Raw genomic sequence first — 22,365 nt, 5'->3', positions numbered from 1 at the left:
ATATATATATATATATATATATATATATATATATATATAAAGATATAAATAATTAAATAAATAAATTGTGTGTAATTATTATGTATATTTAACCACACACGCATATATATATATATATATTATATATATATATGCGTGTGTGGTTAAATATACATAATAATTACACACAATACACATACATTATGCAAAAAAAATAACTTTTATTTTGTATGCGATTATTAATCATGGTTAATCTTTGCCCAGCACTATTTTATTTTTATATTTTTTAATTATTTTATTTTTTATGTACAACATTTTTTGTGCCGAAGTGCTTCGATAACAGTTCATTATTTGAAAATTCATAGGATTTAGATGTTCATGGACGTGAAGGATTAGAAGCTACTTGACATTCAGATTTAATCTATTTGTTGTGGCATATAGGATTTTTATTCACAATCCTTATATCAAGGTCATGGGTCCTACTTTATCATGCAAAAGCAATAAATATATAATAAAAATAATTTGTTCACATCACCCATTCTTATACAGGTACTGTATAATACTTTCTAACAAGATTGCATTCATTAACATTAAAGTGATAGTTAACCCAAAAATAAAAATGTTGTTTAAACCTGTATGAGTTACATTATTCTGTTGAATACAAAATAAGATATTTTGATAAATGATGGTATCCTACTATAGAAGTCAGTGGGTACTGTTAACTTAAGCCAGTTGAGATGGGTTCATTTTAATGTACAATTTAACCATTAAGTGTTCAGATAATCATTTGATTTTATATATTGGCACACAGTAGTTGCAGAAAACAGACATAAAAAACAACAGATTAAGTCACACAGATCTGATGAGGTTCATTCTTACCCAGAAATATTACCCAGAAAAATTCCCTCTTATTTGCTAGACCTAGACTACAATAAATTCCTGAGCAAGGGATTACCCATGTGACTTTTTTAATGTCTTTAAAGCCAGCTGGCCATGCGCTCTTATAGTCTGTAAGTCCCTGTGCACTGGATTGTGATTTAACAGTATGTGATTTCTTTTATTTGAGCGTGCCTGAATTGTTTCCACAGGACGATTGCTGTGCACCTGGTCTCACATACCGGTCAGACAGAGCAGTCGACGGCTACCAAGGGAGTCTGGAGGATGTAAACCCACAAAACCCATGGTTGATTTCAGTTGTTTCTCTGTTTGTGTTAACTTATTATTCCCCCAAGAGACTTATAACAGATTAGTAGACAAAACCATAATCATATTGTGCCCTTTATCTAAGATAAAATATACAGGCACACAACTTTAACGTTAACTGTTTCAATCCTGTGTTCCAGGGTCACCAAACGGCTTTACACCGGGCAGCTGTTGTGGGAAACCGTGATGCCATCTCTGCTCTCATCCATGGAGGATGTGCACTAGATCTTCAAGACAAGGTGGGTTCATATAGTCATATACAAAAATGCTTTCATTAGAAACAAATCAAATATTTGGGTAAAGACAGATAAAGACTTTCAGAAAAGGTAAAAACGCTGGCACCGAGGTGGTACCCTTTAAATAAAATACACCTTTATACCTACTGTAAAGAGTGCACATTAATACCTCAAAGGCAAATGGTACATATTGGAACCCTTTAGGGCACCATCCCACTGACAACTTTTGTGCATTTTTGTGTGAATGTAGTAATATTGCATTCATTTGTACTCAGTAGAGAGATCTTGGAAAGGTTAATAGGTATTTAGCTTTATATTTTAAAGTAGCATAGCATCAAAGAGTTTTTTCAATGTATCTGTATTTTTTTAAACCATTAAAATATTTTAATATCATGCTTGCAAAAACAAGCCTTTCAGAGCAACAAAAACTTCAGACATGTATAGTCTTATGTTTGCTAGTATTATCAATAAATCAATAGATTCTGATTTCCTTTGATCAGGAAGGCAACACTGCTTTGCACGAGGTGTCGTGGCACGGCTTCAGTTCGTGTGTTAAGTTACTGGTCAAAGCTGGAGCAGATGTCCAGGTGCCGAATAAAGTATGTAGATTTCATGGGCGTTATTTAATCAAGACTATCTTTTAAGGTATCGTTTACCAGTGCTTTTGCTTCGTTTAATAAAGGCAGGTAACACAGCGCTACATCTAGCATGCCAGAATGGACATCAGCAAACTGCAAGAATGCTGTTACTTGGTGGAGCGGTGGCCGACAGCAAAAACAATGCACGTGAAATTACATTATTACAACTTATGCCGCTACAACTTCTATAAAACTATTAGAATTGAACAAATATAGCAGGAAATTGGCTTCAGCTATTATAAACTTTATAATTTCAGGCAGGTGACACATGTTTACACATGGCTGCTCGCTACAATCACTTGGCCATTATTAAGTCTCTCCTGGATTCTTTGTGTTCAGCTGCTGAGAAAAACCAGGTCAGGTCCTTCAACACTCATTCAGATCAATCGTACACTTTATTGTAATATTACTGCTGAGACTGTCTAAATGATTTTATGACGTTAATAGAAAATGATGCAATTCATCTCTGAGTCGATTGTTAAAGGGTTAGTTCAGCGAAAAATTAAAATTATATCTTCATTTACTCACCATCACAAACCCCAATCCATAGTAGAATAATAGAATACTATGGAAGAAAATAGGGCTTCTGATTGGTTCGGTTACAAACATACCTTAAAATATATTCCTTTGAGTTCATCAGAACAAAGAAATTTATACAGGTTTGTAACAACACTAGGGTGAGTAAATAATGACAGAATTAAATTTTGGGGTAAACTATCACTTTCAAGGGGACTTTTAATAAAAATCAGTCTTCCATGTTTAAGTGCTATAATTTGGTCCCCAGTGCTTGTAGGAACCTAGAAAATGTGAGAAAGGTCAACCCAGTAATTTAGTTTTGGTAAACCATTCTCTGCAAGCATGTGAAAAACTAGGTCATTGAAATTTGGCTCCCCTTGTGATGTCAGAAGGGGATAATACCGCCCCTTAATCTGCACCACCGCACTGCCATTTTAGTGCAGAGATCAGCTCATTTGCATTTAAAAGGACACACCCAAAAAGGCACATTTTTGCTTACACCTACAAAGTGGCAATTTTAACATAATTATATTTTTAATAAATTATATATATGCTATTTTGAGCAAGAACTTCACATATGTACTCTGGGGACACCAAAGATTTATTTGACATCTTTAAAAAGTCTTGTGAAATGTCTCCTTTAAAGCATTAGTCCATTCTCTTAAAAAAAAAAAATTCAGATAATTTACTCACGGCCATGTCATCCGGAATTTTGATGTCTTTCTTTGTTCGGTCGAGAGGAAGTTGTGTTTTTTGAGGAAGACATTCCAGGATTTTTCTAGTTTTGGTGGACTTTGGTGGACCCCAACAGGTAACAGTTTTAATGCAGTTTAAAATTGCAGTTTCAAAGGACTATAAACGATCCCAAACGAGGCATAAGGGTCTTATCTAGCGAAACGAGTGTCATTTTTGGCAAGAAAAATTAAAAATATGCACTGCATTAGAGCTGTTGGGTGTTGGTGTCCATTAAAGTCCATTAAAATGAGAAAAATCCTGGAATTTTTTCCTCAAAATACAATTTCCTCTCGACTGAACAAAGAGGGACGTCGGCATTTTGGATGGCATGGTGGTGAGTAAATTGTCTGGATTTTTTTTTTAAGAAAATTGACTAATCCTTTAACATCTTTGTTGTAACATCATGTGCATTGTAAGCCCATAGTGAACAATATTATTTTTTTTAGAAATATAGTATTTCTTTCTAGGCTTTAGTTATTGGTGAATATTGATAAATATCAAACATAGAGGTTTTTCAATTGAATCATTTTGTAATTTTGCCATTATGTTGTCAATGGGTGATATGTTTCGGAAAAAAATCTTACAGGTTGGGGAGACGGCTCTCCATGTCGCTGCTGGTTTAAACCACAAGAAAGCTGTTCGTTTGTTACTGGAAGCTGGAGCTGATGCATACACAAAAAACAATGTGAGTAGTTTGCATGGGCGAGGCTAGCCCCTTTTTAGGGGTGCTTAATTTAATGCCAATTTAGTGCCCATCCGGCACGGATTCATCTGCTGTCTGGGTAATGTGATGAATATTGTGTTGTTTGGGAAAAGATCTTCTCTGAAATAAAAAAAACTGTTGATATAGTCAAATGGGTTTGTGCCATGTGCACAGAACGTAGAATTTTCAAGTGATTTGTTTAGTTAATCTCATTTTGTTATTTACATTTATGCATTTCGCAAACACTTTTATTTAAAGCAACTTTACACATTTTGTTCCTGTACTGTTGCTCAATTGATCAATTTCACAGTACAAAAAGTCATGAGTTTGATTTCCAGGGAACACAAAGTGACAAAACATGTACTGCAGTGCTTGAATTTGAATCAAATCTGCTAAATGTTTTAATGTAATGTAATAGATTCTATCATCAAAAGATACCCACCAGATGACTACTACATATTGCCATCTTTTATATGCTAAATGTATCAACAGGCAGGCCACACTGCTCTTGATAAAGCCCGGGACAATAACAATAAAGATGTGGCCATTCTTCTAGCAAAGTCTAATCAGGTATGAATATTACAGTACTAAAATCCCTATTTATCATTTATTGTAAATTAATTCATTGTCTTATTCGATATCTTTTATCACAAAATTGCATTACAGCAACTCTCCCCCTTATTTTCAAATTGAATTGCTCAGGTCCAAAAGATTGCACGTAGAAAAACAATGAAGAAAAGAAGAGCTGTATTACAAACACAGAGCAGAACTCAATCCATCCCCAGAGATCAGATCACACTACAGACTTCAGATAAGGTTCAACTAGTATGACATCTGTGGTGCAAAGATTCATCATTTATAATATGATTGGGGTCAAGGGGCCAAGGAGAATAAAAATGTCACATGACTACTAATCTTCTATAATTTAGAGATATAATAGAGGTCATGTGATTGCTGGTATACGATGGCTTTGTTAAAAATCCCTCTCAAACCGAGTGCTACATTCATTGTATAGAGCTTTCCTGAAGTGGATGAAGCACACGGAGGTGATTGTGTACAACCAGAACAGAACAAACCAACTTTGAGCCTTTGTACAAGGAGAAAGATCAAGAAATCAAGACAGAAAGTAATAATATTAAAATACAATCATTGTTCCATTACACTTTATGCTAGAAGGGGGAAATTTTACAGTATGTGGTTCTTGTATAAACTAACAACAGAGACGTCATGCATTCAAACTGATGGAGTTTTTTGAGCCAAAATTTTTGCATTCAACATCCAAATCAAAGAAGCGTCCAATCGGTTACTTGTCTTTTATCTGTTTACTCTGTCACTTCTTAGAGATTTTGATAGGGTTTTGATCGGGTTATACTTTATTCAGGTGGCCGGTGCTAAACGCAACAGTGCAGCAGACGTGAGCTTGCTGCTGCATTTTGCAGTAGTATTAAAACGTCGTCCGAAACGCTCACAAACTTTTCCAACCCCCAGTACGATAATGTCCAGTTAACCTCAGATGTTTAGAAAGTGTATGGTTCAAAATGTGTCTCGACGTTAAAGGTGCAGTGTGTAATTTTTTTAGAAGGATCTTTTGACAGAAATGCAAAATAATATAAACTATATGATCAGGGGTGTATAAAGACCTTTCTTTATAAACTGTTATGTGTTTATTACCTTGGAATGAGACGTTTTTATCTACATACACCGAGGGCCCCCTTACATGGAAGTCGCCATTTTGGGCTGCCATGTTTCTATGCCCTCAACGGACAAACTTTTTTTACTAAGTTGTCTCCGATGATGACATGTTTGTCCGGTGGTGGCTACAGTAGCTTCTCTGTAGCCGTTTCTCAATATGCGTTCTTGTCTGTACTTTTGTTCTTGTGGACTTGTGAAACGTCATCAGTCGCGGCCCAAGTACTGTTCCAATTCAAAGTTCACATCAAGCCCAAGTTCACATAAAATCCCCGGATGTGTTCTTGATCCGCCCATTTTATTGAGGATGCATCGGAGGAGACTTGTGTGGACATATGACAGCGAGGTTTCCCAGAATGCATTTCGCGTCAGGAGTTCGTTCTTCCGAGTCTGAACTTGCAAGTTCGAACTACAAAGGACACAAGTCCGAGTTTGGCATACTTGGTATTGAGAAACGGCTTATGTGTTTCAAAAGCGAGGGGTGAGCAGTGGACTGAGACGTTGGTTGCAATTCACAACCTCACCACTAGATGCCGCTAAAATTTACACACTGCACCTTTAAATTAGTCGATTTCTAGAATTATCTTTGCCAGAGTTCACGGGCTCACGGGAATCACATGCTCACATATGAGGTTAAATTTTGTGCAGAAATGTGTTTCTCTAATTTTTTTATACAAAACCATACTTTTAAAGTTTTTAATAATTTTAATTAAAATAGTTGAAAATAAATAAAGTGTAGATTACAGCATTATTGCTTTTGCAGCACTGAACATTAAAATCAATCACATGACTGTTGCTTATGTCATTTTCATTGTTTCTTTATGGATTTAAAATTACATTAATTTTATAATATAACGCAGCTGTTGCGCAAACAAGTTATAAACAGAACATAAATAAATAAACAAAAAATGCCAATGTGTAATTATTCTGATTAAATTAATTGATATAAGCATTTAACAAAAAAAGTTAGTCGTCACAATTATTTTGATAGTTTTCACAAGAAGACAGGGGGCTCGGATTGTTATAAAAGTAAGTAGGAGTGCCATGGAAAAGACACTCTATAATATTTCTTTAATGTCTGTGTATGCACAAATATCTGTGAGTTGTGCACACTGTGCCCCCTTAAAAATATGGTGCATGACGTCCCTGACTAGCATACCGATTTGGAGTTTAAGTGTTATTATGTGTGTGATTTGAGAGATTCGAACGTCTAATGTATGGCATGCTCAAAACGACTTACAGTACTGCTCATCCAATCTATACATTTTTAAAACCAGTATGTGCGTTCACTGGGATCAAACCCATAACCTATATGCACTGTTATTGCAATGCTCTACCAACTTAGCATCAGTTAAAACATGTTTTTCAGAATGATTGTTACCTTCATGAGATAGACTCTCCACATCAGCAAAGAAAGCACAGCAGTCCGACTTTTCCTGAGGAAGAACTGGTACATGGAAAAGCTTTCCAGCTTTACACTCTATTCAGGGATAAAGATGGGCGAATAAAGCAGGTAAATGAGGGTGATTATTAAATGTGATTCATTTCTCTGTAAAGCTCTTAAACTCTGACCTCTGCAAACAGGCTCCTGTAAAAGATTGTTACTGTAAGCCCCTTATCAGAAAGCTGGAGAATAAACTGAAAGCCAAGGAGATGGAGATGAGATCACAAATTCACACCGTTGAACAGGAGATGAACTGCAGACTGGAGAAAATAGAGCATAAACACAAACATCAGGTTTGTGCGCCAACATTATTTTGCAATTTATGGAGTTGTTTACTGTCTTCATAAAACACACACAGTATACATTTAAAGGGCACCTATTATGCAAAATTTTACAAGATGAAATATAAGTCTCAGCTGTCCCAGAAAGTGAAGTTACCATAAAAATACCAAAAATACCAAAATACCATACAGATCATGTATAAAACGCCCCTATTTTGGTGGGTGCAAAAACAATGTTTTCGTATGTGTACCTTTAAAAGCAAATGAGCTACTGCTCCCCACTCCCTTTCCAAAAGAGGCAGTGAGCACTTTAAGTTAAAATCTGATCTCACTATTGAAATATGGTGGGCAGCATACTACTCGCTGAGGGCGGAAACTATGCTAATGCAGGACTGTAAGTCAGTGGCTGTGGGCGGGGCTTTATCAGTGTGATGTCACATTTACAAGAACATTTAAATGGCATATCTAACGAGACTACTTTGATTTAATGTGGATTATAAAAAGGAGCTGGTGGATTTTTTGGCCAACTCACTTTTATGTCCAAACACCTTAACAGGGGATTTTGCATAATAGGGACCTGTTAAATTAGGCATTCAATTTAAAGTTTGTGATTTATTTGTTTGTTTGTTTCATGTTTGTTTGTTTTATGTTTGGTTTGTTTCATGGTTCAACATACTATACACTCACCTAAAGGATTATTATAGGAACACCATAATAATACTGTGTTTGACCCCCTTTCGCCTTCAAAACTGTGGCATTGATTCAACAAGGTGCTGCAAGCATTCTTTAGAAATGTTGGTCCATATTGAAATGATAGAATCTTGCATTTGATGATGATTTGTGGGATGCACATCCAGGGCACGAAGCTCCCGTTCCACCACATCCCAAAGATGCTCTATTGGGTTGAGATCTGGTGACTGTGGGGGCCATTTTAGTACAGTGAACTCATTGTCATGTTCAAGAAACCAATTTGAAATGATTCGAGCTTTGTGACATGGTGCATTATCCTGCTGGAAGTAGCCATCAGAGTATGGGTACATGGTGGTCATAAAGGAATGGACATGGTCAGAAACAATGCTCAGGTAGGCCGTGGCATTTAAATGATGCCCAATTGGCACTAAGGGGCCTAAAGTGTGTCAAGAAAACATCCCCCAAACCATTACACCACCACCACCAGCCTGCACAGTGGTAACAAGGCACGATAGATCCATGTTCTCATTCTGTTTATGCCAAATTCGGACTCTACCATCTGAATGTCTCAACAGAACCCGAGACTCATCAGACCAGGCAACATTTTTCCAGTCTTCAACTGTCTAAATTTGGTGAGCTCGTGCAAATTGTAGCCTCTTTTTCCTATTTGTAGTGGAGATGAGTGGTCCCGATGGGGTCTTCCTGTTGTAGCCCATCCACCTCAAGGTTGTGCGTGTTGTGGCTTCACAAATGCTTTGCTGCATACCTCAGTTGTAACAAGTGGTTATTTCAGTCAAAGTTGCTCTTCTATCAGCTTGAATCAGTCGGCTCATATTCCTCTGACCTCTAGCATCAACAAGGCATTTTCACCCACCAGACTGCCGCATACTGGATGTTTTTCCCTTTTCACACCATTCTTTGTAAACCCTAGAAATTATTGTGCGTGAAAATCCCAGTAACTGAGCAGATTGTGAAATACTCAGACCGGCCCGTCTGGCACCAACAACCATGTCACACTCAAAATTGCTTAAATCACCTTTCTTTCCCATTCTGACATTCAATTTGGAGTTCAGGAGATTGTCTTGACCAGGCCCACACCCCTAAATGCATTAAAGCAACTGCCATGTGATTGGTTGTTTAGATAATTGCATTGAGAAATTGAACAGGTGTTCCTAATAATCCTTTAGGTGAGTGTAAAATTCCCAAAAGTCTTCCCAAAATGAGTGCCTTTATTCTGGTCAGATTAAAGTGCTTGAGAATCTCACACAAGAGCATGTGTCTGCCGAGAGGACAGAGTGCCATTATCGGATCAATCAGAGGGCCACTTTGAAATGCATGGAAGGAGAGAAAAGACAGGTGCGACATCTCAAAAATATGTTTTTTTTTACAATGTCTTAGATCAGGATGGTCACATAAATCACTTTATTGGCCCAGACGTGATTCATCAAATTGGTGCATTGGTTTTTCAAGCAGGTTGAAACAAGTTACTACAAACTCCTGCGGTCTCCATCGGCGGATCATTCTCTGGTGGACACAGATCCAGAAGGTCTTCCTTTGCTTTCATTCATCTCAGAGGAGAGCTCCAGCTCACTGGCCACCTATGTCAATGTATTACCCAGCCCTGGCACAGGGGACACCCTGGGGAGACAATACCTTAATATGAAGATGAATGGCTCATCAGGTTTGAAAATTGCTCTGCAAATATATATCTTTATATAAAAATAAAGACATCTTTGACTGATGGTTAAAAATAAATGTTCAAATCCAGTCATCCAAGCTGCCAGATAATTTTTTCCTAAAATATCTTTCCATATATACACAGTTAATCATCATAATCTGAAAGACCCATCTATTTTCAAACACAAACCACTCTTAAGGAGTTTGGCCACTGCTGACCCCCCGTGGCAGAAAGAAGAAACACAGGAGGCAGATGCATCAACATCCAGGCCATACAAGGGGATTGAACCCAGTGACAGCAGTGCCAGAAGCAGCATGTCTACGTCCACCAAACAATTGAACGACAGCGATACAGACACAAAGCCCAGCCCGGCCTGGAGACATGGCAAACATTTAAAGGACAGAATTAAAGCACACCGCACTCACACCAAGCAGGGCGGCGCCATGTCAACGTTGGAGGTTTTTACCCAAGGGCCTGTAGAGGCCACCTTCATCCAGGAGCGGGCAAACCTGCATGCCATGGAAGTGACGCAGCATTTCTTTGAAACGGTTTCCACGCAACTGGAACGCTGGTATGAGAGGAAAATTCAGGAAGCTCAAAGGGAGGTGGAACAAAAAGCTCAGCAAGAAAGAGTCAGTCTGCTTCAAAAGATCAAGATGCTTGAAGAAGAGCTGCAGAGACTTCACACTAATACACAGACATGAAATGCTGACACATAGTGATTACTATCAAAGTCACACCACACCCAGCAGCCATATATGCAAATTTCCTGGGATATACTCTATTTCATGCATACAAGACCATGTCTTATCTAATTCAATAGGAAAGACCAATATCTTTCATTCGATTGCTCTGTCACAATAAAACAACACTTTTCTGACCTGACATGAACTGTACCATACATTGGTTCTAAAAATCACTTAAAAACAAACACTACACTTTAAAAATGATATCAAATCAACATATATTTTTATGTTACTTTACAAATGAAGTTAAACAATTTCAACTTGTTTTTCTAAGTTATATCAACTTATCACCAGTCAAAACTTACTCGAGTTATTCATAATAAACTTTCTGCATATCTGAGAGTTTAAGTTGGACCTTTTGAGTCTCATCCTGAATAATATTTTCATTACAATATAAGAGTTACATATAATGCTTTGAAAATGTGACATTATAACAACATAATTTTAAACATTAATTCATTATTAACATTAAAAACATAAATTTTAAAGTAAAATATTCTCCAAAATTTAACAAAAGCATAAAATATTGATTGGTTTTCTTGCTCTAAGTTCACTTTTCACAGTACATGTTTGTAACTTTCAGATGTTACACGCAAGACCATATGAAATGAAATATTGCAAATTAATGACTGAATCAGTCTATGTACTGTACATTATTGATGAGCAGATGAATAGACAATGTTTTACTTTATTCTAAAAAACTATATTTAAATAGATACAGTATGTTGTTGTATTTGTTGTGAAACAAAGTTATTGTTCAATTAAAGGGACACTACACTTTTTTGGAAAATGTGTGCTAATTTTCCAGCTCCCCTAGAGTTAAGCGTTTGGTTTGTACCATTTTGGGATCCATTCAGCTGATCTCCGGCTCTTGCGTTGCCACTTTTAGCATGGCTTAGCATGATTAATTTAATCTGATTAGACCATTAGCATTGCGCTAAAAAATAACCTAACCCTAACCCTAACCGTGTACTGGGACCGACGGAAAGTTGAAGGTTGCGATTTTCTAGGCCGATATAGCTAGGAACTATACTCTCATTCCGGTGTAATAATCAAGGACTTTGCTGCCGTAACATGGCTGCAGCAGGCGAAGTGATATTACGTAGTGCCCAAAAATAGTCCCCTGCTATTGAAAGTTACCAAGGGGACTATTTTCAGGCGCTGCGTAATATCATTGCGACCTAAAAAATCGCAACTTTTAATTTGCCGTCGGTCTTAGTACATGATGTAACTACAAAAGAATCAAGTTTTAAATAGGAAAAATATCCAAACTTTTTGTTTATTTTTCAGCGCAATGCCAATGGTCCAACCAGATTCAATGGACCACGCTAAGCCATGCCAAAAGCAGCACCGCCAGACCCGGAGATCAGCTGAATGTATTCCAAAACGGTAAAAATCAAATGTCTAACTCCAGAGGAGCTGGAAAATGAGTATATTTAAAAAAGTGCATTGTCCCTTTAAGTCTGCATACAAAATACATATAAAATATTTTATGTTGTAGATCAATGCAATACTTGTTTACCTTCTTAATAAATTAAAAACTTCGCAAAAATGTTTGTGTAGCTTAATGATACATGTCAATGCAATAAAATATTTGGCCAGTCAAGTGTTGTATAACAGTCAATGACCCACAATGACTTCTGTCTACATGTGTTTGTGGGGTCATTTGGTAACAGAGTCAATCTCCAGTAAGGCTTATATTTGATATATTTTTAATATAAATTAAAATTTACTGATGGTTATGTGTGGCTAAATCAAATGGATAAAATCAAGATTAGTTAACTGGTAAAAACAAGTAAAAATCTTCTGAAATAATAGCTTATTTGACAAGATCATCAGATGTTTTTATGTTGTTTTCACTGTTCTTTACCCCATTCACACCCTAAACCTCCTCTCAGTAAATATCCGCGGGCGCGCTGGAATCTCATTATCTCCAAACAGGGAGATCAGGGCTGCACGAGCCTGTATTGATTGAAATGGATCAGATTAAAGTAATCTATCAGCATGGTGGATGATGTTCACCCCGCTGCCTCTAACATCCATTTTCAAACTCCACGCCCCCCAAATTTTTTTTACACCACAACAAAAAGAATGGCAACACTGGTTGTTTATAACCCAGCATTGGGTCGAAACGTATGGAGGACCACAAGAGTCATGCAAAATATAATAAAAAACTTCAATATTTAATAACTACCTGGACATTAAAAATAGAAATTGGTAGATTTGTTTAGGGATTCATTAATTAATCTATAAATAAAAAGACAAAGTTACAAAAAAAATCATTATGTAACATTTTATTAGGCAATAAAAAGTGAGATTATAAAAATAACGTAAACGTAGAAAAGAAATATGAATCCATTAATAAATAGTTCAAGTAATATAACAATTTACAAACACAACATAAAACACTCAATAAGTTCATCATTTTAAATTGCATTTTTAAATTCTTAATTAAATAATGGAACTTCAAAATGTCTTCCAAAAAGCGACCCAAAAAGAGAAACAAACAACTGGATTTATAAATTGAACCACAAATACAGGTCCAAATTAGGCATTTAAAATGGCATTTTCATTTAACATTTCTGTTTTCATTTCCCGATGGTTCTCCTTATTGTTTTCGCTATTCGATTTGCTTTTCGTTTTAGCCTCTCTATTTAGCTTTTCCGTGACTCTTTGGGTCCTCATTCGAGCTTTATAAATCTGCACATGATGTACAATCAGACCCAATCAGCGAGCTTGTTACATCCACCTGGCCATAGCTAATTTGCATTTCTCATTTGACCATTTGCAAGGACCCAAAGAGTCACAGAAAAGCTACAATAAAGCTACAAAAAGCTGTAAATAGAGAGGCTAAAACGAAAAGCAAATCGAATAGCGAAAAGAATAAGGAGAAACATCGGGAAATGAAAACAGAAATGTTAAACAGAAATGCCCTTTTAAATGCCTAATTTAAATCTGTATTTGTAGTTCAATTTATAAATCTAGTTATTTATTTCTCTTTTTAAATCGCTTTTTGAAATACATTTTGAAATTCCATTATTTAATTAAGAATTTGTAAATGCAATTTAAAATGATGAACTGATTGAGTGTTTTATGTTGTTTTTGTAAATATTTATTAATGGATTAGTATTTAATTTCTTCATTATTTTTATAATCTTACTTTTTATTGCCTAATAAAATGTTACATAATGATTTTTTGTAACTTTGTCTATTTATTTATAGATTCATTAATGAATTTTTAAACAAATGTATTAATTGCTATTTTTATTGTCCAGGTAGTTATTAAATATTGAAGTTCTTTATAACATTTTGCATGACTCTTGTAGTCCTCCATAATAACGGGACAAGCCGTTGGGCTAAATTAAAAATACTTCAATTAACACCCAAAAAAGTTTATTCAACCTAAAATTTCACTTAAGCTTCACATTCACAAAAAATACATTATTTAGGTGTTACCAATTTAAGTAATTTTCAAATTGTTCAAACTTTTCACTTTTTACAGTGTAGCGATGGGTTAAAACAACCCAGAATTTTAGGTTGAAACCACCCAGGAGATGTTTAATTACAACCCAACATGTTCAGTTTGTCCCTTATTGACCCAACACCTCAGCATTTTAGTGTTGTTTTGCATTATGACTATAGTGCATTAAACAGCACCTACATTTCAAAACACCTTTACATGCAACCAAAGCAATTAGATCAAATAATCAACCACAGGACAAAGAGCGACGGATGGTTACAATATGAACTCATTGCATAATGCCGCGTCCCTGATGTGACTTCTGGCATTTGCAGTTCAAGCTTCTGCAAAGGAAAATCAAATCAATCCCGACTGATCCTGCCAGCATGTGATGGAAAGCTAATTAAAGACCCTCGGGCACGGCTGGTCATTTTATGGAGCCTGTAGTGCGACCGGCGAGCTAATCCAGTTTTGCGACGCTTGAAAGGTTTGAACCAGGATAACAGACTCACGTGCGTGTGCTGATTGGTGGAGCCCTTTTTACCCGGCCGGTTCAATATTAAACTGTGTTTTTAAATGCATTTTTAATAAATTCCTATTGGATTTTTAAGAGAAATGTACAATATTGTGAAAATACGCTTTTGATGAGATTTGTGCCACATTAAAACCAAAAAGAACGAGCTGAACAAATCACTGTAGTATTGATAGATTCAGTTTGGGGGGGGGGTGATGTGATGCAACGGAGTGCAAGGTCTTTCATTTGACATTGAATGTTTGCAGATGTAAACAACATGAAAATATGTTAGCACAAACTCATTGGGGAATATTTTTTTGCGTTTTCATATCTCATGTGGTAGATTAGATAAAAAGATCATCTTTTGAACACATCACAGCAAAATGTGCACAATGCAGTAACCTGTGAAACAGATTATACATAAAAGGTTCATAAAACATGTGTTCATCCAATATATTTTTCATTTAAACACAATTGCGGGATTCTTACTTAATGGCTAGGGAGCCCTAAAAAGACATTTTGTATGATATTGACTGCATGAGGGACATTTGGTTGGCATCATGGGCAACTTTTTCTGTGCGAGGGGGAGCTAAGATCCGCCATGGGCATTGTCCCTTCACTTTCTGATCAATTTTTACATCCTGTGAACTCTGCGCCTGAAACATTCACTGTTGCCGACATGATGCAGAGAGACTGTCTGTATTTTAATGTGCAACTTTCGTGGCTTTAATATGAGGGAATGATTTTCCTTGTTGGAAAAACATGCATGTTTTTATTCCAAGGAATCTAGACGGCAAATCCCACTGAAATGTAAGTTCATTTTTGTTTCATTTAATTGTCTGTGTTTAAAAAAAAAATGATCGATGCGCTTACATAGTCAAGAATTTTGTGCCAAATTAAATAAAAAGCTGATTTTAACTCTTAAAAATAAAGGTGCTATACGATGCTAAAGAGAGCCATTTTTGGCTGTATATGGTTCGCTAAGTAACCTTTAAATTTCTGTTTGACTAAATATTCTTGTAGTGGTTTAAAAGAAAGTAAGAAAGAAATTATAATTTTAAGGACTGAATGGGAACCCTTTGGGGAACCCAAAATGATTATTGCATGACATCACTGTAAAGAAACTTTTCAAGCACCCCTATATTTTTTTAAAGTGTACCCACTTATATTTTGAATGCAATTTCTGTAAGGTTGAATCATGTTAATTTAAAGTTGATCAGGCAAATGCTTCTTTTTAACAAAGCACGGACATGTGGCGGTGAAGATGGGGGACTGGAACTTGTTGGGGAGCATTTTAGAAGAGGTTCACATTCACTCCACCATCGTGGGTAAAATCTGGCTAACCATCCTATTTATATACCGGATGTTGGTTCTCGGCGTGGCGGCCGAGGACGTTTGGGTGGACGAGCAGAGCGAGTTCATCTGCAACACGGATCAGCCGGGATGCAAGAATGTTTGCTACGACCAGGCGTTCCCGATATCGCTTATTCGTTTCTGGGTACTGCAGATCATTTTCGTCTCCTCACCTTCATTGGTATACATGGGACACGCTCTGTACCGGCTGAGGTCTTTGGAGAAGGAGAGACACAGGAGGAAAATCCAACTGAAAGCCGAGCTGGAAGAGACGGAGCCCTTGTTGGAGGACTATAGAAAGCTGGAGAAAGAACTGAGGAAGTTAGAAGAGCAGAAGAAAATAAAAAAGGCTCCACTAAGGGGATCTTTACTGCGCACATATATTATTCATATCCTTACTAGATCAGTGGTTGAAGTGGCGTTCATTGTCGGGCAGTATATCTTGTATGGCGTACGAATGGATCCTTTGTACAAATGTGAGAGGGTGCCTTGCCCTAACAGCGTGGACTGTTACGTCTCCAGGCCGACTGAGAAGACCCTCTTCATGGTCTTCATGATTGTCATCGCAGGAGTTTCTTTGTTTTTGAACCTCTTGGAAATATCTCACCTAGGGTTGAAGAAGATTAAACAGACGTTAACCGGTCTCCAATTCACAGAGGATGATAGTCTTTGCAAACCCAAGCAGTCCACTACACAGCAACTGTGCGTCATGACAGACTCACCCCATAAAAACCCTCACTTGAAGACTTTTATCCCTCAGGGGCAAATGGATCCTCCACCGCTATTCCTAACCGGTCCTTGCGTGGGCTCGAGCAACGACGTGCCAAGAAACAACAGTTTTGCCGTCGCCACCCTACCGGCATCCTGTATAACCCAACAACCTCGCCAAATGCGTGTACCAAGCCAAGGCATGATCCACGAGCTGCATTCGCAGGCTTCCATGGAGCAGCCAGATCTTTGTGATCAACATCTAGAAAGCAGTAATGGCTCGGAAAGGGACGTCAGGAAGTTGATCTCGGGTCATCTGGGTTATGAAGTTCAACACGCTAAGGGGCCTTGCCACACCGAAATACCAGCCTGCCTTCGCAACGCTCTGCACAGGCCCAGCCACTTGACAGACCTGGGGGATGATGTTTTGGACTCTTTCGAGAGTGACTTTTGTCCACAAAACAGAAAAGCCAGTTTCATGGCCCGTATGCCCTCGGATAGCATGTCCGGGAGTCCGTCATGTCCCTCCACCAGGAGCTCGGAGTCTGAACTGGGCTCTCTGAGTGACCTGCCCATGAACCCACCACCAGGGGGACGCCGGATGTCTATGGCAAGTAGAGCCTGAATGTATTGAGCTAAAATGATAAAAACTCGTAAAATACTACGAAAGGTTCCTTGAAGCAATGCCACAGAAAAATCATTCAGTCAAAGGTTCTTAAATGAATCACATTTTAAGAGTCTGAAGGTTTTTCTTTTGCGAAACAAAATGGTTCTGCTGATGTTTAAGGGTCTTTATGGAATCATGAGGCAAAAAATGGTTCTTCTATGGCATTGTATGTACTTAAAAAAGATATTCTTTGCATAGGCAGCACTTTTAACTTTAAAAGAGGTTACATTTATTTTGGTAAAAATAGCTACACTGTAAAAATGAACTTAACTTAAATGTTTAAACAACTTGAATTAAAAAGTGATTTTAACTTAGGGCTGCATAACAACTAATCGCAACTAATCGTTTGCAGAATAAAAGTTTTTGTTTACATCATATATGTGTGTGTGCACTGTGTACAATAATTATGCATATACAAATACACACACATGCATATATAATTTTAAGAAAAAAAGTGTGTGTGTGTATAATATATATATATATATTTATATTTATATATATATTTAGTGCGGCATAGATTAATCTAGAATTATCATACAAAATAAAAGTAATTTTTGGCTTAATATATGAGTTTGTGCTGTGTATGTAAATAGTATATATATTTAAGCACACACACACACACACACACACACATATATATACACATTTAAAATATATATATATATATCATTTTTTATTTAGGCTATATGTAATATAGAATATATAAAATATAAATAAATATATATATACACACATGTAAATGTTTCTTAAATACATACATGAATGTGTGTGTATATATATATACATCATAATTACATAATTATATATATATATATATATATATATATATATATATATATATATATATATATATATATATATATATATATATATATATATATATATATATATATATATATATATATATATATATATATATATATATATATATATATATATATATATATATATATATATATATATATATATATATATATATATATATATATATATATATATATATATATATATATATACATAAATATATATAAACAAATACAAAAATGTATATAAACATGGAAATATTTATTAAATATATACACGTGTGTGTATTTATATGCATAATTATTAAACATAGTACACATATATGATGTAAACTAAAACTTTTGATTTGCAAACGAATAGTTGTGATTAATTGTTATGCAACCCTACTTCTTTGACTAGTTAGAAGTTGCAATAAATTTTAAAAATAAAAAGCCTATTCAACTTTGTTTTGTTTAATTTATTCCAACTCCTTACTAGTCAAGAAAGTTCAAATGACTTGTTAATTATAGTTTGAACTTAAAATTTTAAGTGGAAAAAGGAAGGTTTTCAGTGTATATAATGTTATATTTTTTATAAAATAAAGTTATAAAATATATAATGCATATTTAAAAACAATATACATGTGTTTACTGAAAACATGTTTGTTTACAGAGTGTATTCTTGGATATCTCTTCCATCATGAAGAAATAAAAGCGAAATGGATATGATGGACAAGGAGGACATCAGGAATGTAACAGGCCGTTCATGAGCAGAAATGAATGGAGATATCAACGGCAAAATAAATTCAACTCTCACCTGCTCTCTGTGGAAAGCTTTATTGTGGTAGTAGTGGGGCTGTTTTATACTGGCTATTTTTTATTGTAAGCACCTTAATTTACCAATAAAGCATGGTGTACAGCTTTTTCTATTTTACGAAAGCCCCAAAACATGCATATTTATAAACGCTTCAACCCTACGGACAGCTGGCAAAAAACATTTAGCTTGCATCCATAAGATGTGATGCAAGCTAATGGATTCTGACATCAAATTATGAAGAAAATAAAAGTTTCTTATTTCTAAATGTGTTTTGTTTGATATGGGATCATGCAAAAACTATACTCCACACGCATCAAATCTGCACAAAACATGCTAGATAATCAATTTAATATCTTAAAAGACAATTTTCAATGTGGACACATTCCAGTATTTTACAAGTTTCATAACATTGAGGTCAACATTTCCAAATAAGAGCAAAAAATGCAACAAATATCTATAAACAGAATCATTATGTACAATACATACAAAATGTACATAAAAGTAAAGAGTGTAAAACATCTTATAAAAGGTTGTAAACCGGTTGTGCTACAAACCTTGTCAGAGATGAGAGGTATATCGATATTACAGGTAGATCTGTGAATGTTTCAGACTCTCCTCACTTCATGTAAACTCATGATGAATATTCATATTCGCCCTTCATATCACAATAGTGCATCACAATATAACAAAGAATTGATAAAATGCTGTGTATATACACAAATGTTCATCTACAGTATAGTTAAATCACATGAACAACGTCCCTGTGGTCATATTTATATACAGAGAACTTTTGTGATGCATTGAATTGCTTTTAAATTAAGCCAAAGTTATTTGATTGCCATGTTTGTTGATATATTATGTGACCCTGGACCCCAAAACCAGTCATATATGAGTATGTTTATAGCAATTGCCAACAATATATTGTATAGGTCAAAATTATATTTTTTTCTTTTATGCCAAAGATAATTAAGATATTAAATAAAGATCATGTTCCATTAAGATATTTAGTAAATTTCGTACTGTAAATTTATAAAAATGTATTTATCATTAGTAATATGTGTTGCTAAGGACTTCATTTGGACAACTTTTGGCGATTTTCTCAATATTTTGATTTTTTGCTAACTTAGTTTTCAGATTTTCAATTAGTTGTATCTCTGCCAAATATTGTCCCATCCTAACAAACACATAAATGAAAAGCTTATTTATTCAGCTTTCAAATAAAAAAAATGACCCTCATGACTGGTTTTGTTGTCCAGGGTCACATATTTTTTAAAGGTGTATCTCTTTTTTAAAGTCATGCAATATACGACCATTTGTAAGTAAATCAGTTAAATTAATGACATGGTTTTAAACTTCAGTACTGTGACAGTACGCAAGCGAGTGAGTAACCCATACACATGATCATTTACAATACAATAATGTTATACACAAAAGTTTTTTAATTATTATTTTAAGGCTTAAACTGTCATTTAATAAGTAAAAAGTTTAGAAGTGTTTTAAGACTAATTACAAAAAGTAAACATCAACTGAATTGAGACCTTTCAGAGGTGTATATATACCAGGAAAAAAAAATTTTCTTGGAGTGGGTTGCAGTTAAGCGTATACTTTTAATATTAGACAATGCGGTCATTCCCATAAAAAAACACCACAGACCAACCAAGAATATAACCCAAATGAAATTCAATCCAAACACAAGACATAACATAACACAACACAGGAGGTCAATAATATACATAGTAACCAATAATGTTGTATTTGTTAACATTACACTGTAAAAACAGTTAAACAATTGCAACTTGAGTTTATAAGTTATGTCAACTTTTTTAAACCAAAACTAAAATAGTAGGTTGAATTGACTTGAAAAACCAAGTTGTACTTAAAAATGAACCAAAGCTGAGTTAAGGCATGTACTACATCATTAACTACAACTTAACTCATGACTCAACACATGAATTCATGTCATGTTGTACTTAATGATGACTCTTTATTAGTTTATGATTAGTACATGGCTTAACTCAGCATTAATTCATGTTTAAGTAAAAATACATTTATGTCTTTATTATGATTCATGCACCCTTATTATAAAGTGAAACCAATTAAAAAATGTATGTTGATGTTTATTAGCTAATGGAATAACTAATGTTAACAAATACAACCTTATTGTAAAGTGTTACCCATTCATTTGCTTTGATACAGTATCTGACAACAGTAAAAATGTTCAACAATGTTCAAAAAATGTGCACATGTACCCTACAGAGCTGCCAAAATGTACCAAGTCAGACTGATTTAATTTTTCAAAATGTACATTTATCAAAGAGCTGTAAATAAAACAGATGTCGTTGATCAATCATTTTAATAGTCTAGAAAACTGAGCTTTAAAAAATCTTTAAAAAAAAAATTCTGTATGTATGGAGTGATGCTTCATCGCAAAATATTTAAGAGGATATGCAGCTAAATATGAATCGAGGTGGAGTCAAATCAAATCTGATTTATTAGAAAATTTCATATTTACATCAGTTATTTTTTCTTTGCTGACAAACTCAGACTATTTGGCTTTAGGAAATAATTGTTAAAAAACGTAATTAAAATCAAGCCATTTAAAAGTTTCTCTTTTTTTTAGATTTTTTTCTTGATGTACATTGGGAATGCTGGAACACAAAACGGTGCAGTCAAAACTGTTTTTAAACACATCAATATCACATTTGCATATGCTGCATAATTTAAAGTTGCCAAAAAACAATAACAAAAATTGCATTTCCTGAGATAAATTTGAGAACTTGATACAATATATGTGTCCCTGGACCACAAACCCAGCCTTTAGTAGCCTGGGTATATATGTAGCAAAAGCTAAAAAAAAAAAAAACTTATCAAATTACAAATCATTGCGTCAAAATTATTGATTTTTCTTTTATGCCAAAAATCATTAGATCATGCTCAATGAAGATGTTTTTTAATTTTCCTTTTTTAGTAATCTTTAAATATATTTAAAAATAATTGTAAGCGGATGCAGTTGCTAAGGACTTCATTTGGACAAGTTTAAAGGCAATTTTCCCAAAATTTTAATTTCTTTGCACCTCAGCTTCCAGATTTTCAAATAGTTGCATCACGGTCAAATATCTCAGTCCTATCCCAACTAGGGTTGTCACAATGATTAAATAATCATCTCATCGCCATTGTTTGACCTCATTGAGATGATTTCCGATCACCACAATGATTGCACATCTCCCTAAAAACACAAGGGGGAGCTGCAGCACTCCTTAACTGAAAGCGTAACGCAATACATTGCAAAGCAATTCAATACAGTGGGAAAAAAACTGCATTTGAAGTAATGCTGCAAAACTTTGATAAGCAGTATGAACTGCCAGGTAAAACATACATTTCCATAATAGCAATTCCTAATTTAGGGAAGTAAAGGATGCTATTCTTTAGGATATGATTTTTTTTTGCAGCCATTAAACACATGTGGTCCAGTACTAATACGACCTTAGTAGGATTGGCTACTATTTAAGGCCTGTTCTGGTATAAT

General features: G+C 35.1%; 2 protein-coding genes across 3 annotated transcripts; both read left to right on the top strand.

Moving 5' to 3' along the window:
* The first annotated feature begins 308 nt into the window (after positions 1 to 308).
* ankrd6a (ankyrin repeat domain 6a) lies at positions 309 to 11,303 on the top strand. Of its 2 annotated transcripts, XM_055173273.2 has the most exons (14): positions 309 to 1,162; positions 1,323 to 1,421; positions 1,919 to 2,017; positions 2,101 to 2,199; positions 2,314 to 2,412; positions 3,894 to 3,992; positions 4,503 to 4,580; positions 4,713 to 4,826; positions 5,026 to 5,136; positions 7,069 to 7,212; positions 7,284 to 7,436; positions 9,357 to 9,470; positions 9,585 to 9,795; positions 9,937 to 11,303. In XM_055173273.2, the coding sequence occupies exons 1-14, from the start codon at positions 1,160 to 1,162 to the stop codon at positions 10,494 to 10,496; spliced, it is 1,983 nt and encodes a 660-aa protein (XP_055029248.2). In that variant the 5' UTR covers positions 309 to 1,159; the 3' UTR covers positions 10,497 to 11,303. The 2 variants fall into 2 exon arrangements, with proteins under 2 accessions (XP_055029248.2, XP_055029247.2); XM_055173272.2 differs by lacking the exons at positions 309 to 1,162; positions 1,323 to 1,421; positions 1,919 to 2,017 and having other exon boundaries at positions 2,063 to 2,412; positions 9,588 to 9,795.
* Positions 11,304 to 15,722: 4,419 nt separating this feature from the next.
* On the top strand, positions 15,723 to 17,201 carry gja10a (gap junction protein alpha 10 a). The gene has a single exon (XM_073869268.1). The coding sequence runs from the start codon at positions 15,777 to 15,779 to the stop codon at positions 17,196 to 17,198; it is 1,422 nt and encodes a 473-aa protein (XP_073725369.1). The 5' UTR covers positions 15,723 to 15,776; the 3' UTR covers positions 17,199 to 17,201.
* Positions 17,202 to 22,365: the final 5,164 nt, after the last annotated feature.

The sequence above is a fragment of the Misgurnus anguillicaudatus genome, chromosome 7 (genome assembly GCF_027580225.2).
Source record: "Misgurnus anguillicaudatus chromosome 7, ASM2758022v2, whole genome shotgun sequence".
NCBI classification, from domain to species: Eukaryota; Metazoa; Chordata; class Actinopteri; order Cypriniformes; family Cobitidae; genus Misgurnus; species Misgurnus anguillicaudatus.
This window is presented reverse-complemented; position numbering and strand designations above follow the sequence as displayed.